The following is a 16,795-nucleotide window of genomic DNA, read 5'->3' as shown; positions in this document are numbered from 1 at the left end:
TGATTGGCGGGGAAAAGGCCAACAATAAGTAAATTAATATGCCGCTAAAACATTTCTTGTCGCCGGTATTTTTAAGGACGCCAATAACCAGGCGCCTTGTTTACGAATTATTTTCGACCTGTCTTGCTTATCAAAACAAAACACATCTTCCTAGTATCAATACATTTTGTCAGCGTTAAGGGATATCTGAGTTATATTGTGGGAGAACCAGGCAAGTTGTCCATTCCCCTTTTCTGCCCATGGTGGAACGACCCTGGCCACTTCTGCAGTGCATTATGTAGACTGAAATTGGCCTTTGATCTGTTCAGACACTGACGTTTTCTTCCAACTGTATGGGAAACATCACGGATGTTTGTAGGATCCAATGTAGACGTAGCCCGGCCAGCTGACTCTAAATCAGCAGCCTCTTTCTGCCACCATCTCTGTCTTCGCACCACTGCTGTGCAGCGACCAAGCAGTGAACACCGGCCCAGAGCCCCCACCACACCGACCGCTGAGCGGGGAGCGGCGCCCGCCAGCCCCGTCCCAGGGTTTGTACCGGAGCATTTACAACCCCTGGGTAGACTGCGACCAGCACCTGCAGCAGGCTCTAGCTTCTTATTTAGGTGCCTGCGATTTACGATTGCAAACCACTGCTGGGCTGTTTAGAAGTTACAGTGGCAGAACAACTTTCCGGCGCCAGTAAGATTAGAAAGGCACGCGCTCTCTAGGCCGTGTCTCCGTATTGACGTACTGACAATTAAATATCAATTTGGAGCTCGCTTTCTCTGGGGAGAGGTAAAGCAAAAAAACAATGTATTCTTAAATAAAGTACCGCTGGCAGGGAGGGCTTTGCTACTGTGTTCTCCGACCCGTGCTATCTGTGCCACGTGCAAGGGGTTAAACTCCAGTCCCTTTGGTCTGGGCGACTGCTAAGGAATGATACCTCCGCAATATGTATGTTTATACTGATAAGTGGTGAAATCAATAGCTGAATGTTACGGAAAGGGCGCATAAATCAATTTCGCTGAACGTTTTTAAAGCCTCTTTTCATCGTGCAAGTGGCCCGGCAGTGTTGTGTCTGTGTATATACAACGGCCATCTCTACTGTGAAGGGCGCAGTTTCCCCATAAGCAGGGTTTCATCAAGCTGGCAGATCAAGAGGAGAGATGACTTCTGTGAGTTGGGAATCCCGGCAGCCTCGGTTTTCCGCTTAACTGGAGGCGGTGAATCAGGCTGTCCCAATTCCTACTATAGGGCTACCGTCTCCCTTTCACTGTTAGAACGTTTTCTACGTGTTATTGCATCTAATGATTTTCAAACGAGGTTTCCAGCTCTCAAGCAATGCTTGTTCGGAGTTGGCGTCCCTGAGAAAGAGGTATTATAAAGTGTATTATTATTGTTATTCATAAAAGTGAACCTTTTAATAGGGTATTTAGATGTATTTGTAGTTTATGTGTTATGTTTAACAATATTATTAGAACAGCTATTTCAGCACAGGTGCAGGGTGTGCGAGCTGAACAAGAACAAGTAAACCCGGACTAGAAATTAAGGAGATGGCACGATATGGGATTTTCGTATAGTGCTAGCATTATTTGGTTCAGAAAACGGATCTCCTTGATTGAATGGACATTAACGAAAATTCGTGTTGCACGTTGTTGTGCCTGTGTTCTCTGGTTATTTGAACGTTTGTTCCCACATTTTGTCTTTCTTCCCACCCTCACTATTGCTTGAAAACTTTTCTGGTGCACACCCAATGTTTGGGGCGGCTACCCATCACCTATGGAACGGATGTCTAAAGCAGTCTCCCAAGTAATATCTGCCATCTTCCGTGAATCAAAATTATAGGTAGTTGCCACGACTACACGGCAACTGCTTAGAACTGCATTTGATCCACTTTAATTTTCTTTTGATTAGGATTCTGTATACATTTCGGTCTGCAGCTGCCATTAATCAAGTCACAAAAAGCACAAAAAAAGAAACTGAATACAATACAGTGTAGGTGGGCAAGCGGAACTCCGTGTTAAAAAATACAGAAAGATGTCTGGGGTAGTTAGAGATACGGGACATTTATGCTACTGAGGAAAAGTTCAATAAAGCCTTTTGTGGACCCTGGGTATGCTTAGATCACACCCGCGAGTAGTGTGGTCGACATGCAACGAAAGTTTTGCTAAGAGCATTCGTCAGAACACGACACTATGATGCATGAACCTGAAGCTCCATGGCGCAGCAGTGGTCGCAATGTTACGGTGGCAAATACTGCTGTGCCCGCAACATGTCAGGGGAGAGAATTGCATGTAGTTGTCCCATTTCCCTAAAATAAGATTTCATTGATTGGTTTTGAAAGCAAATCATTTCCTGGGCGACTTCCAGTTTTCTGCCGTAGAAAGTGACATGTTTAAAGAGGAAACCGAAGAGGATCTGACACAGTCAGCTCCATGGTAAAAAGAAAGCCGTCTCACATGGCATCCCAAGTCCAGAACAACATACCACGAAGGCTCTTAAGAGGCAGAGAGGTCTTTATGAACGTTGCAACGTCTGCATCGACAGTACCTCGCTGTAGTTTAGAAGTCCTTCCTGGAGCAGACACCAGAATCCATGCTACTATGCAACCCTCAGATCTGGGCGAAAACGACTGGCCCTGAGCATCGTTTATGTTGATGCAAACACCCAGGGAACTTGCTGCACCGTGTCTAGCGTGTGAGCACCAAGTGTGAGGTGCACGACTGGACCGAGGGACTTATTTCTTTCCCTATGTGCAAGTATTAAGTTTAGTTATCATACTCATGCTTTTAACTATTATGGAGATGTATGCCGGGAGGCACATTTCATTGGACCTATGGTTTCTACTTGATAAAACAATAACACACTAGTGGAAGAACTTTAAGCACAGAAAGTATCTTTCTGAAAAAGAGGAAACAAACATTTCGTGACCTATCAGTGATATGTCATTCGTTAAGGGCAAAAAAGTCAATTTGACAGAACCATAATTAGTTTTTGACTAGATTCCCAAGTCACTTTTATCTCAAGATTCCTTTGTCCTACTTTTATTCATCACCCTCCTCACCCCTGTCTTTCTTCCTGCTAATTTATTACAAAATTGATCTTTTATACATTCTATTTTCTTCTCTATATTCTTCCAAACTATATAAAGCACCTTACTTGTTAACAGCAAAATGGAAACGTTGCTCGGTCTTTAGTTTGTCAGTGCAAGTCAGAGAAATGGGCCTCGTATAGTATGGAAGGGTTGTGTGAATGGGTGGGACTGGCTGTGTGAGATGTATAACAAACATATCATGTCTAAATGGTAGGGACATGTTTTGTTACTATTAACTGTTGTAACCTTTCTTTAGGATTGGTCCTTTCATGGCACAAGTTGCCACTGAGGATGTAGAGCAGGGCAATTGATGGACCAATACTCAGTATATGTTTAGAGGCTGGAATATCTAAATCATGTTTTTTTTCCTTGTCTTCTCGAGGTGCCCTTTGGAAATCCAACAGCAATTGAGATAACAAATTTCGGAAATTTACAACGGTTGAGCAAACAGACAAGCCCTTCCAGGGATCATAGGAGATCAAACCAGACCCCTACCTGCGTTTATGGCCTCCACACCCTGCTCTGGCCGAAGGGCAGCCTGCCATAAAACTTCCGCCAGCCTTCATCTGTTGGGAGGGGTGAAGGGAATGTGAAGCTATCAGCTGCCTCATCTGGCTGTAATAAGAAACAAGGGTTGAAGTAAACACAGGAAGATGGTTTACTGATAATACTACGAATCCTGCCTGCAAAAATCAACCAGCGAGGAAGAAAACGCGCTTTAAAGCGCTGAATGCTGTAATACGAAGCGGCTCTTTTACACAGCGTTATCTATTTAAGCAGCAGTTCTCAGTTGTCCTAAACGTGTTATTCTCTCACGCAGGCCTTACAACCTATTTAACTAATATCCTCTGTGTAATGTGGAGGCCTGTGAAGGGTTGGGGTGAGGCTATCTTACCTGTACATTCTTTTTATTGTATTCTGCCAAGTAAGTAAATATTATGGTTCTCTCTCCTTCTCAAAATAAGGAAACAATCAGTTCCAGAATCGGGGCTACAACTGCTATATTACCATCATGTAGTTTCTTCCAAGATCTGTCCACATAATAGCCATATGTGTGTGATTATGTTAACTTTCAGGGAATTATGTCATGGACATTTGTATTTGCATGACATACTTTTTTAACAGAGTAATGTGTTCTGTTTATTGTGAATTTTTATATTTCTGTGCATGTGTTGGGAAAGTATTAGAAGGGTGACCTGCATTTTTTGTAAACTTGGATTACATTTTCAACTTTAACTCTAAAAACAAAGTTGTCCACAAAAGAAATGCATAAGTTGACAGCGGGCATTTGCTTTTTTCTATTGGTTTTATTTTTTTGTCTGGCGAACCAAGTCCAATAATCATTTTGCAGTAAGCCCAGACCCAACCAACAACAAACCCCTTGCTGTTTTTAAGCACAGTTAAATGAAATCTGATTGCCTGTTCTACAAGAAAACCTGAACTTTGATATTCGGTTTAGGGTTTTTCCAGTTTCTGAAAACGGATTTACTACATGCTACAAAGGTTACAAAAATTTTATTTGCTGCAAAGTTCGTTACCCAATAACAGCGTGCCCTATACATTGAACATGACAATTGGCTGTGCATTCACCATCAAGAGGTGAGTTTGTAAACGCGCGGTTCGAAGGTAAAAGACGCTGCCTCCTTGGTATCTTGTGACCAATGCCTCTGTTCCACCACACATGAGAGCAACACAGCCAAGGATAAACTGCATGTTTTTTTTCACATATGGCATGGCTGCTATTAGCTTCTACCTGTGTCAGCTGGCCAAGAGCCACCTGCAGTCCTTTAAACAGCATAGCATGGTGCTGAAAACTCATTTTAAAGAGTTAAATAGAAAAGAGCTGTGGAGCACCCTTATTAGAACTGCCAGGCTGCGTTAGGGCGCATCTTAGTCCCAGATTCAGTGTCTGAGCATCTTTACTGGCTACTTTCATGGCCAGTATGGGGCGGATACTTCACTGCGAGTGCCCTTGTTTTAGTATGTAGCCTTTGTTCTCTGAATTTGTAACGGTACACGGATACCGTCCTCTCTGGTTTGCCTTTCGTAAAGAATACTGCGCCTTTAAATGTGAACCGCTACCACAATGAGCTGCAATTTTATTTCCTGACTGTCCCTGTGATTTTCTTTTGCTGCGGCTTGAGAATAAGGCACGTTTTTTGCCCTGTTAGTTTGCAGTGTGTAGTTTATGACACTAAACATGACACCAGACTTTGCAAGTGACAGTCCTATATCGATCAAATTAGACGCCGGGTTTTGGAGACATTAACCAAGCCAGTAAAACAGCAATGTCCAGCCTAAAACCCACAGTGACTAAAAAAAAAATATGAACCTCGCTCTCCCTCATTAACGGTGTATGTCTTGGAAAAACACGCAAGTCTCACCAGCAAGTTCTTTCTCTTAAGCTATGGAAAATGAAGTATTCACCACGCAGCGTCGATGCATGGTGTGTACTGCTACAGAAAACACATTTGGCAAAAATCGTAGTAATCCTTGGACCCAAAGAGTGGCAAATAAGTTGATATCGCCGCATTTGGATTTTTGAGACCACGTGTATAGACTAATTCCTATAATTACAGTTCAAAGACCATCGATGGATGTGCTGAGCTGGTACACTAAACAGGTACAATAAGGCTGTGTCTGAACACACAATTATCCTGTCAAGTTCACTAATACCACAGCATTCCTATTATCATCCCTGGCCTCTCACCACAGTCCCATCGTAAATAAAAAAGAATGAGCCTAAAAAAAAAAATAACTCAGTACCTAGAGCTTAGAAGCCCGCAGGCACATATTGAAGAGTTTACATACAGTGAGCGCGCCATTTTGAATTGTAGTGATGTAACCAATGACCTGTTTCACACACTGTTGAGTCGTTGTAGCCTGCTCTGCCAGAAGTCAATGAGGCTTTATTAATCCCTCAGTCGTAGACATCATTACCATTTCAATTTGTTTTATGGTGTTATATGCACTTTTATTACATGATGACTATTTTTAAAGGGTTGAGTGGATTGCCGACCAACCCACCTTATTCCCGTTACTCTCTCACCTTCATTTCTCCCAGATGTAGAATATTTAGGGCTTGAGCGGGGGGGAGTAAGTTAAAGTTGAAGTTTGATTACCACCGACTCCAATTGCCTGCTCTGATCAGATGGTCCTGTTGCAGAAACGGAGTTGCATTATTTTCTTTTACCCGTCAACCCGGTCACCAAAATACACCACTCTAGCCCGCATCGAAGATGACTCAATGTGAAATGTGGTGTATTTAAAGGCAATTCGGACCCGTTCTCTATACCTACTCAGTTCTGGTTTATGTTCATTTGAACTACAGTTAGGTAGTAAGTGGCCTCGCCCCATACCAAGCAAACAAGAAATCACTGTTTGGCCATTTTCCACGTAATATGTTTGAAAACAAAACCAGTACTGATTTGCTTGTCTTTTACTAGCTAATGTCACTCCGAATGCGCCCCCAAATGGGAAACCCCGGATCTATTTATAATGTTTGTTTCTTTCCTTTGTATGTAAAACATGTTTATGTCCTCGATTTTTAATGTAATAACCAGGGTAGGATACAGACTTTGACTACTAATATAAAGTAACACTACCTATAATCCGAATATTTTGAAACTTTTCAGTTCCAGAATGTAACATAACTTTCAATTGCACGTGTGCCGGACAAACTTGCACTAAGAATCGACCACCGATGAAAAAAGGAGAACCATAACGCCTGAATTGTGAAAAAGCAGCATTTTCTGCCAGTCGTTCAGTGCAAATGTCGCTTCAGGAAAGGTCTGAAAGAGCATGCACCATTCCTAAAACCACTGCTAAATGTCCGAGTATTGGCGTTTTTCTCTGCATCTAGTCATATTCACCAGAGGGAAAACATCATGTAAGATGGAAATGCATATATCTGCACCTGATGGCATCAGTGCCGAAGTCGCTAGGACAAGGTCTGGCTGATCTTTGGGCCCTCTAGGCAGGGTGGCCTTGGGGCTTTGCCTCATAGTTGGCTGCAACATTGAAATAACCATTAACACTACTCAGCCGTTTTTTTTCGAGAACGCAAGGGTGACTCTGGAGCACGTCTACTCTATGCTACTAATACAATCGCAGTTGTGTTGCTTATTTGTTATACTGGTGCGTGCCGCCATTGCCGGTGCAGTTATGTGTAAAAATTGTAATAAAGAACTTATAATAAAAACTTCTTCCAACCAATAAGTTTGTCGGTCTATGCATGGCTGGTGGTGTGGGGGTGAGGGCTTGCTGGCGGTCTCCGGGTTCTATGCATATTGGGGAACATACAACACGCCGGGAATATTTTACACGAGAAAAAAAATCACAATTTGTTCTAATTATTTGATTTTTGCTCTGGTGCAATTCTGTTTCCAATGCATTTCTTCATCCTAAAGAAGAGGTGGTTGGAGAGGGTAAATATGCATTTGTTGAAAAAAATAGTTTTATGTCGAATAAATTGTTGACACCGCTTACACCTTGCTAAACATTTTAACTGCATGTATGGTGAAAAGAACAGACATTGTTCCCTCAGGTATTTGTGTATAGCTTACGTCTTTTGTCTTTCTATCAAATTGGCCGTGCAATTTTCAGACTCAAGTTTACAGTTGTGACCCTCTAACCAAATCCGACACGAGTTTCCACACTCACCATCGACTTTCCTGGCCAAGCAGATCTTAAGTGAAGCCCTCTGTCCCCTCTCCAACTCGCTTCTCCTTCCTCCCGAGAGCACCTTTCGACGAAATAAACCGTCTATGAACTGAGTCTGAACTTTTGAACTTATTCTGCCGCCGTTCATGTATCAGTCTGCATTGTTCCCAAGGTCAACTGAAACCTGCGGGGGGCGGGGGAGCCCGGGTAAAGAAAAATCCTCAAAGTCTATCTTGCTGAGCAACAAAAAGCTTTGCCATGGTACGGCGTATTTGCAATGAATTGAGAATAATCCTTTGGCTTATTTTTCACCAGCAGCGCCCCTTACTTTCAAAGGGCGGCCTGCCCGAGCAGTGGCTGCATTCCTTCAAGCAGGTCTGTCCCTCCTAGGCACACTATAAATACTCGGCGTCTACACTGTAAAGTGCGTAGCGGGCGCTCAGTCACGAGTGAACACCCAAACCATGAAGACATAAACTACATTCTAATGTGTATTTTCCTACCTGGTCCCGTACTGACGAGTACGAAACTTCTCTTGGTCTTTGTGGGGGTACAAAAGTCGAGTAACTAGATTGTGGTGCAACTCACAGCAGGTCAAGAACTTCGTTTATTCATGCCCTTGCAACAATAATGTTCACCTCACTCCTTCTAACACTTCACTTCACAACATTGTTTAAGTCTTTGTATATTTCCGTATTTAATTCACCTAATCATCAGTGCCTGCACTCCCAATAAAAAAGGAGAGTGGGCCTGGAATTGTACGGGAATGGATTATAAACCCGTGTTTCCAGGTTAGGCCCTATACAGAAGGAGAGGACAAAACACGCACCGATTCATGTTACAACCATCCCCGTGGACTAGTTTTTTTTTTTCTGCCAGTTGGGATCGTAACTTTAGTGCCCAGAAGGAGTCCATCGCCTGAGCTCACTGTTGTTTAAGAAATTTCACCTAAGCAAAAACAAAACATGGCTCCAAGAACACTGTAACAGTGCATGCTCAAGATATCTAGCGTGTGTTCAGAAAGAATACTCAAAGAAGCAAGTCCCTTCTGACTTTGCCTGCGGGAAGTGCTCACTGAAAAGTTACTGCCATTCGTGTTTTTATGTGCTTGCATGGGCGTCAATTCACCAAAATGGCAGAGGTAGCAGAAGTGACATCGCACGCCATTTGAGCTTCACTGTGACTCACACACACATGCTTACACATCCCCACATATTCACATATGCTCTCACGTAAACACACTCTCATCCGCAAGCATGCATACAACATACATTTAAAAGTAAAATCACTTCTTATGTAATTAGAAAAATGAACCAAGAAATTTCAGCTCCAGCCCACATCCTTTAGAACGAGATGCCACTGTGTCTCAAGCACAGATTTTGCCACCTCGGAGGCCAGAGGTAAAAAAACTAGTATCAGTGGTCGCAGTGGGCAAGCCAGGGGTCGCAGCTGTGACCCCTGGCGACCCATAAATGACGTCCATAAGTGCTTGTGGGTTTAAGGATGTGCTGCAATTATGGTTTTGTTGAATACCTTCATGATGACTTCCCTTTCACCTAGATCCCAATGATAAAGCACAGTACAAGTAGGTATCAGAGGTTTGACTTTAGTGATATTTTTAAGATGTGGTAGATTAACTTCGGTGTCAAGGGAGACCTGTTAAGCCATCTAAATGACAATTTACTTTGAAAGGGGATGCTTTTCAAGACGTGCGTTACACCTGTGCACACTACTCCAAAAGGGCACAGTCTTTCGTTTTGCCTGATCATTTCGTGGCTTGGAAATAAACGGGTGTTAATGAGTATTTAAATTAAAGGAACACGTTCCTGCTATATATTTGGCAGCCTGGAATTAATGTTTTAACGCTGTTTGGAAATTGTGGATTAATAAGTGTTGTCCTAAACAACACTTCTGCATGACTTTCATTCGAAAAATAGGTGATTTTGTGTACGGGGTGGGGCTTAGTGCATGATGACCAAAGAGAAAGGGGAGGGGCTGGTGAGCACATACCTGTCTGGAAAAGGGTTTGAATACCTCCGTTTACACAACGTTTCTGGGGTCATGAGTTTAGACATGTTTTTCTCTCTTTTCTGCATACTGCACACCTGTCAGCGGAGGTGGCGGCTCTTGCATTCAGTACAGATTAAACCTTAATGCACGTTTGATATCAGTGCCTCACCCCACCGCAGAGCACACCCTCGACTAACCAGGTACCACTGACGTCTCGTGCTTTTTAAAACAGCGGCTGCAAAAAACAACTCAAACCGCTGGATTCATTACCTTTTACCAACATCATTCGTATTGCTTTAGCTCTTCTCGAGAGCTCGTGGTTCTCCGTTGCACATGTTTAGGGCCCACAATTGTCGAACAAGACAACTTTTTGGGGGGAGTGGAATATGTAGGCAGAAATCCGCCATGGTTTTTTTTTATCAACCTTTCATAAACAAGAGTAACCAGTGCTGTTTTGAGGTAAGTCCAAATTACAAAACACCAAACAAGATCTGCTCCTATTTTAATTTAAGTCAAGCTGTAGTTGTTTAATGCCCCTCTCCATCCCTCGGTAATTACTGTTACAATCAGAAAATGTCACACAGAGCGAGAATAAGCAAGGGACTTACTGAGGCCGACTGGACTGCATGTGAGACGCTGTGTCCTGTGCTACAGCATGCGAGGTAATCCAAACTAGCTGCTGTGACCCACTGTCCTAGCGTTAAAGCGCCCTAGCAGCTGCGTCCGTGGACAGTTAAGATTATATATGATGTAAATATATTGTGGGATTGTCAGCTTCCCCAAACCATAAAACTTACTTTAATGACACCACGTGTTTCAGGACAGCCACTCAGCGCTCTTGCTTAGGGCAATTCACATAAATAACCTTCAAAACTTTTTAACTGCTAAATTCGGCATAGGAGCCTAGGGTATTTGGCCTTATGGTCTCAGTTAAACTTAAAGCTTCTTCTTTTAAAGTGCTGGAGCTGTTCGAAAAAATACAAATGAGATGGCTTTTTCGCTCAGTTTATTTTTCTTTCGACTTTTGATTTTACAGTACCTCCTTACCAGAGGGGAAGGTAAGTCTTCTTTTTTTTCTTTGTGGGTATGTAGTTCAATGGAAGGGAGGGTAATGCTTTAATGGGCACAGAAGCAAAGGGAAAGACCCTCCGCGCGTTTTGGGAATTACCAGGCAACAGGAATTGAAGGGAGGGGGGGGGGGGGGTTCTGATCTACTTTCTTGCAAAAGTGGATTCTCCGATTCAGCCTGTTTGCCATAAACTAAAATGAATAATATCAGAATAACGTTATGGCTTACTTGAGTGATTTGGTAGAGGAGAGAATCCAGTGCCGTTGGCATTATATTATTTAGACGACTGGTTCTGTCTAATGCCCGCTCCATCAAATTATCAGAAGTTGAGGTGGGCATAGCTAGCTGGACTAGTTGTGCATACAGAGTGGGAAGTGGCACAATCGTCCACAATCTTTGACAAGTCTTTTTTGTACCATGCCATATGATTTCAAAACGTAGGCCTCTGGCATCAATAACATGTAAACTGTGACGCGTTTGTTTCGGTTAACTTCGAATAAACAGAGAGGAGCGTACGATATTATGTCAAGGACTAATAGAAGTGAGGAAGTAACTTTTCACGTAATTCACTTTCTGTGAGTGATTTCTTACTATCAAGTCCTCTGCTGACGAACGATAGGGTAATTTATTAGTAATTTATGAAATCAAAGATGACGAGAAATAAAGTTTCACTTAATGCGCCATTTTCTTCATTGACTCACAAATTTCACATCCATTGCTGAATACCTCGAGCAGTTATACAAGTGAAAGAAAAAGCTAAACCAGAAACCGAACATCATCCAAAGTGTAATTGGCTTCAACGCTCAATGTGAGCAATCTCTCTGTTTTTTATTTTTTTTTATTTTTAGTTGTGGGGATTCGTTTCAGCGTAGCTCTTTAATGCTGAAAAGTCTCTAGAGTGGAGACACAATGTGGCCTCTAAACTCTCCTTAGCGATAACACCCCCCTCCCCACCCCCCTCAACACCAACATTTGTTCTCTTCTCGAAGAAATTGTGCCTTTGTTCAGCGAGGTGTAAAAGGAAACGCTGTAAAGTTTTATGAGCCTAGTGACCGTCCTTTTACGCATTTGTTGGCTACTGTAAACAATCTAGGTCTGAAAGAGCCAAGTGGGATGAGGACCTTGGGGGAACAGTTGGGCTGACCTTTTACTCGTGGAATTAAATGCAGCAATGCCAATGGATTGTGTATAGTGTTTCTTTTAGCATTTTCACAGATTTTGACCGGGCCTTAGGATAAATCACTATTAAAAATAATGTTATAATGTTTTTTTAAAAATAGCTCCTGGTAGTGACCACAAAACACTCCCAATTCCATTGAAACCTAGAGTGCTGTCACTACACGTAAATTTCTTCTAATCAAATTTTTTTTAAGGCATGAACTAAACCTTTGACATAACCGTAAAAGGGGTCTTGGCCGTGAAGGCTGCACACACACACACACATATATACATTTACTGACACAGTCCTCTATATACTGACACAGTCCTCTTGTCTTTTAGCGGCATATGCGAGTCACCTACAAGCCTATGCCAACATTATGAAAGCATATAATATTTCCAGGAGCTAGAATAGATGTCACAATGCAATAGAGGTTGAATCTTCTGAATGGTTATACTTCACTGCAGTAATTTCTTTAAGGCTGTCGCAGTCAGGCAAGTTGTCGGTTGGCAAGGGCCTACTGAGCCTTGGAAGCATCAACTAAATTTAGCAGACTTGGGTCACAGCATCTTTCAACATCACAGCGTATTATTACGAGTACGTGGCAATGTTGATAAGATGTTCCAGGGGATAGAAATTGTTCACAGTCCCATCCTACGCTTCCTTTTGTTAAGCAGGATATTGTTTGGAGCATTTCCAGATTCATATCAATAAATGAGAATACACTTTTGTTCAATAAATACATTTGACACCTTGATTTTTGGGATTCTTTACTATATACTCAATATGACAAAATATATGTTTCATGGTCTGTCACTGGAAAAACTCAACAATAAATATGTGGACTCCATTAATGGGGAAAGACTAAAAAAACTATGCTCAAAACAAAAATGTACAAATTAGTTTATATATACTTTAGTATCATTTCATTTACTCTACATTTAAAAACTCAAACAAATAAATTACACGGGAAAACATACTTGCTCACCCTTCCCAACACTGTTTCCTTAGTTTTCACAGTTGCCCTCTCCCAACCAATAAATCATCAGCTAGGCAAAGGAGAGAATTTACAGATAGTATTACTTTTTATCAGTCTGGAACTTTTAAGACGTGAAATGTACCTATACTATATTATTTTTCCTTCAAAAGGGAAAGTATATCACAATTACTTCGTATGGCCACATAAGTGCATCCGGAAACGATTGGTCGAGGTAACATTAAACTTTACAGCTGAGGCTGGCTTTGTTAGTTCCTCGACTACAAACAAAAATAATAATAATATCAACCAGCTTTGTATACATAGTTGGTAATAGCGTTTCTCTATTCTGTCTTAAAAGTGATTACCTGCGTTTTGTATTGTCCTGGGTCTCACAATAAAGACGGGCATTCGTGTCCCGAGAGTAAGCACATCAAGATTAGCATATTGACCAGGAGAACTCTGTGTGACCCCAGACAGATTGCCCTGTTACAGACGGGAGGCAATCTGCTCCCAGCGCAGTGTCCGCTGCTGGAGGGGTCCTTCTGCGTTTTTTTAAAGGTTTTTAATATAACCCAAGACATTAACTTGAAACCAAGAATTATCATACATTAAATTTGGAAAAAGGTAAGGATGTAGGACTTATAAATAAAAAGTCATAGATGCGTTTCTTTTGTCTGCACCGTCTCTCAAACAAACCATCTCACCCAAAACACTGCCTCCCCTCCCGCAAAAAACAGTTTTAGTAGGTACATCCGCGGGGCGCTGCACAAAGGTCTCTGCAGTCCTTAGAGGGAGTCCTTAATTTTAAGTTTGGAATCCTTTTTCCATTTCATCCGGCGGTTCTGAAACCAAATCTTGATTTGTCGCTCGTTCAGGCAGAGGTTGTTGGCGATCTCAATGCGCCTCCGGCGAGTGAGATATCTATTGAAATGAAACTCCTTCTCCAGCTCCAACGTCTGATAACGCGTGTAGCTGGTCCGGGATCGTTTTCCGTCTGTTTCTGTAACGGGCAAAAGGCGCACCAGTTGTGAAAAAAACACCGATTGAAGTGTGTTTAAATTAAACAGCAGCATATAAAAGAAACTGTTGTGAGTGCTTTTATTTCCGTATCTACAAATGGAAGGTCTAACAAGAATATCTTAATCACAGCCTCTGGCCAACTTCAAATAATAAAAATGCGGAAGCTTTGAAATGCATAAGGACGGTATTATATCGAAGCCTATGGTTTGATCGACTTCAGATTCCAACTCTTATTCTGCGCTTTAAATACATTTTAAAGCTTTTATAGGCACTCAAAGATGCAGGTAATTGACTATTTACATACTTAATCTGCTTAGAAAAAAAACTACTTTCGTAAAAAATTAGACCAATTACTGTACAGAATTAAAACAAATGCCTACACTCTTGGAAAACATTAACATTCAGAACATTTCTGCTCTATAGGGTTTAACAACATCGCCAGTTTACAAAAACACTTTATTAAAAGTTATTTTCCCTTGCAAACCGAGTCTTAAAACTATAAAAATAAAATGGAAATATTGCCTTTTCTACACGTTTTGTTTCTAGTATCCAATTATGCTATCATAAATTTGGGTGTCTATAGCCTCTAAGCCGTTTAGTGGACAGTTTTACGAGCAATTGATGCCTTAGTCGTAAAATTTACGACCTCCGTTTTTTTTTATTATTTGGCCGTATGGCCTATAAAACGGAGGCAAACCCCTGTGAAAGAAAATCAAAAAGTGAAAGTTTACCATGACTCATGTGTAGTTTGGTCATCCAGGGATAGATCTGAGGAGGTTGCTGCTGCTGTGGCAGTTGTCCTTGTTGTTGGGTTGTTGGTACCGCTTCGGTTTTTATCTCCCCTGTGTCTTCAGCTCGGTTCTCCAGCGTGCTGCTCCCAGATTTCTGGCTGTAAATCCCCGGGTTCAAAGGACTCTGATTTCCTCTGCCTACAGGGTGCCCCGAAGACCCCATGACTGTGCAGGAGGGTCGGTCGGGCACGGCTCTGGGGGTGGCAGGGACGTCCAGCCCGCTCAGAGAGTTGGACGGAGAAGACGAAGGAAAGGGGAGGCTCAAATCCAGCCCACTGTAGCAATACCTGGACGGCTGAACATCAGAAACTGATCCATAATTCCCGTAATTTTGCATTGCATATGCAGGCACATTTGGACTTTGCTTATAGTACGAATTTGCTACATAAGAACTCATCCTTAGTAGTTGTTATTGTTGATTATTTTAGCACCCTTTGATTAAGCTTGATTTGTGGCCCTTTGAAGTTCAGGGGTTTTGTTCTCTAAAGTGCAGAATTTATAGGTGGAGATTCCTCTTTCTTTATTCTATGGGCTGTGCCCAAATATGGGATGTTTAAATAGAAGCACGTGATTTTGTTGGCCAGTCATAAATTTGGCTTGATGACCCCGGGAGGTTATTGATGGAAGCCTGTGAAACGTATCTTGATATGTTGGCAGAGCAAACTGAAGGCCCCTTGTCGGGAAAAAACAGTGAATCTCGAGACAACGAGTCCAGAGCGTCACCTGCTGTCTGCAGTGGAGAATGACACCCTCCAGAACGGGGCTATGCTACGTCCCCCTTGTGTGATGCAACAATCTGGAGGGTATATATTGGGAACCTGGACTCAGCAGTGGTATTAGGTTTAAGATAGAGACTTCGGTGCTACAACCTGTCTTCTTTGGTGCTAGGATTGCCCCTTAGTAGTGTGAGAACTGCGCCATTTATTGGCACGTTAGGACAGACGGAATGTGGACAAACCGGGCAGGCTCAGATACAGAGGTAGAACTAGGACGCTGATAGAGAATGAAAGATATATAAAAACCAAAAAGTCAACTACTATAAAGAGACGTAGTGAGCGTTGTTGCGCCTTGCGCTGTTATTTAATACTAAACGCGCACACTATTACCACTTAAGTGTAAATACCTCTTTAATAGTCTCCATGTGTTTATATATACACACACAGGCATATCGCTCTCTTCCCTCCAACATTTCTACATTCATAATAATAGTATGATATAAAACATCCAGTAATACCTCCTCTTCTAAATCGTCCTGAAAAATCCTTATAAATGAACTTTCTGTGTCGAATTGGTCACAACTATCTATGAGCCTGTGTCCCTAGCTCAATAGCGAATGGAAGGGAGTCGCACACATATGTATATATGCTTCAATCCAGCTATTTTTATAGCCATGCTAAGGTTTCATTACTGATAGTGTGTTACATTTGAACGTGCGAAACAGATTAGTCTGTATGTAGTCTTTTTCAACTGTTGCATTCTAACAGAACAAGAAGCACAAGCCTGAAAGTAAACATTGTTTTCTGCTAAGGTAAAATACCGAGGTGAACAGTGCAACTTATTCTGCCACTCACTACCAGACATTTTAAATCTACACTATGATAGGAAATTATAAGACAATAAATACGGAGGATGTAGTGTTTAACTTGAAACCCACGTAAAAAACATGTTATAGCTTTTATCGTGATCGGCGCATTTGTATTCACGAGCTTTGAATTTCTGAAAGGTGTCGGCGTCTTTTGCTTTTCCATTTACCCCAATAGACTATTTTAAAGAACCGAAAGATTTTTACCTAGTCAGATTTTTATTAGGGGTGTAGTGGGGAGATTCCCACCGCCCGATGCCATATACCGACACACCCTCATCATACTTGGGTTTGCCTATTTATGTAGGCTCCATAATAGAGCTTTGTTGACTGGATTCAGTTTGTTTCCCTTTGAATGTAGTAATAAACGTATTGATTGTTTAGATGAAAGAGCTATACACAGATATGGCGAGAATGAGTCGTTTCTGATTTAGCTGATCGGGGCTG

General features: G+C 41.9%; 1 protein-coding gene across 1 annotated transcript; it reads right to left on the bottom strand.

Moving 5' to 3' along the window:
* Positions 1-12,729: 12,729 nt before the first annotated feature.
* HOXC5 (homeobox C5) lies at positions 12,730-15,796 on the bottom strand. The gene is made up of 2 exons (XM_069230997.1): positions 14,707-15,796; positions 12,730-13,955 (listed from the first exon to the last, which is right to left on the bottom strand). The coding sequence occupies exons 1-2, from the start codon at positions 15,161-15,163 to the stop codon at positions 13,741-13,743; spliced, it is 672 nt and encodes a 223-aa protein (XP_069087098.1). The 5' UTR covers positions 15,164-15,796; the 3' UTR covers positions 12,730-13,740.
* Between the last annotated feature and the right edge of the window lie 999 nt (positions 15,797-16,795).

Source organism: Pleurodeles waltl, chromosome 4_2 (genome assembly GCF_031143425.1).
Source record: "Pleurodeles waltl isolate 20211129_DDA chromosome 4_2, aPleWal1.hap1.20221129, whole genome shotgun sequence".
In the NCBI taxonomy this organism is placed as follows: domain Eukaryota; kingdom Metazoa; phylum Chordata; class Amphibia; order Caudata; family Salamandridae; genus Pleurodeles; species Pleurodeles waltl.
The sequence above is the reverse complement of the archived record's forward strand: the minus strand, read 5'-3'. Positions and strand labels throughout refer to the sequence as shown.

Coding starts and splice junctions, on each gene's coding strand:
- HOXC5 (XM_069230997.1), bottom strand. CDS start 15,163: ATGAGTTCTTATGTAGCAAATTCGTACTATAAGCAAAGTCCAAATGTG. Junction 13,956..14,706: donor CAAACTACACATGAGTCATG/GTAAACTTTCAC, acceptor TGCCCGTTACAG/AAACAGACGGAAAACGATCC.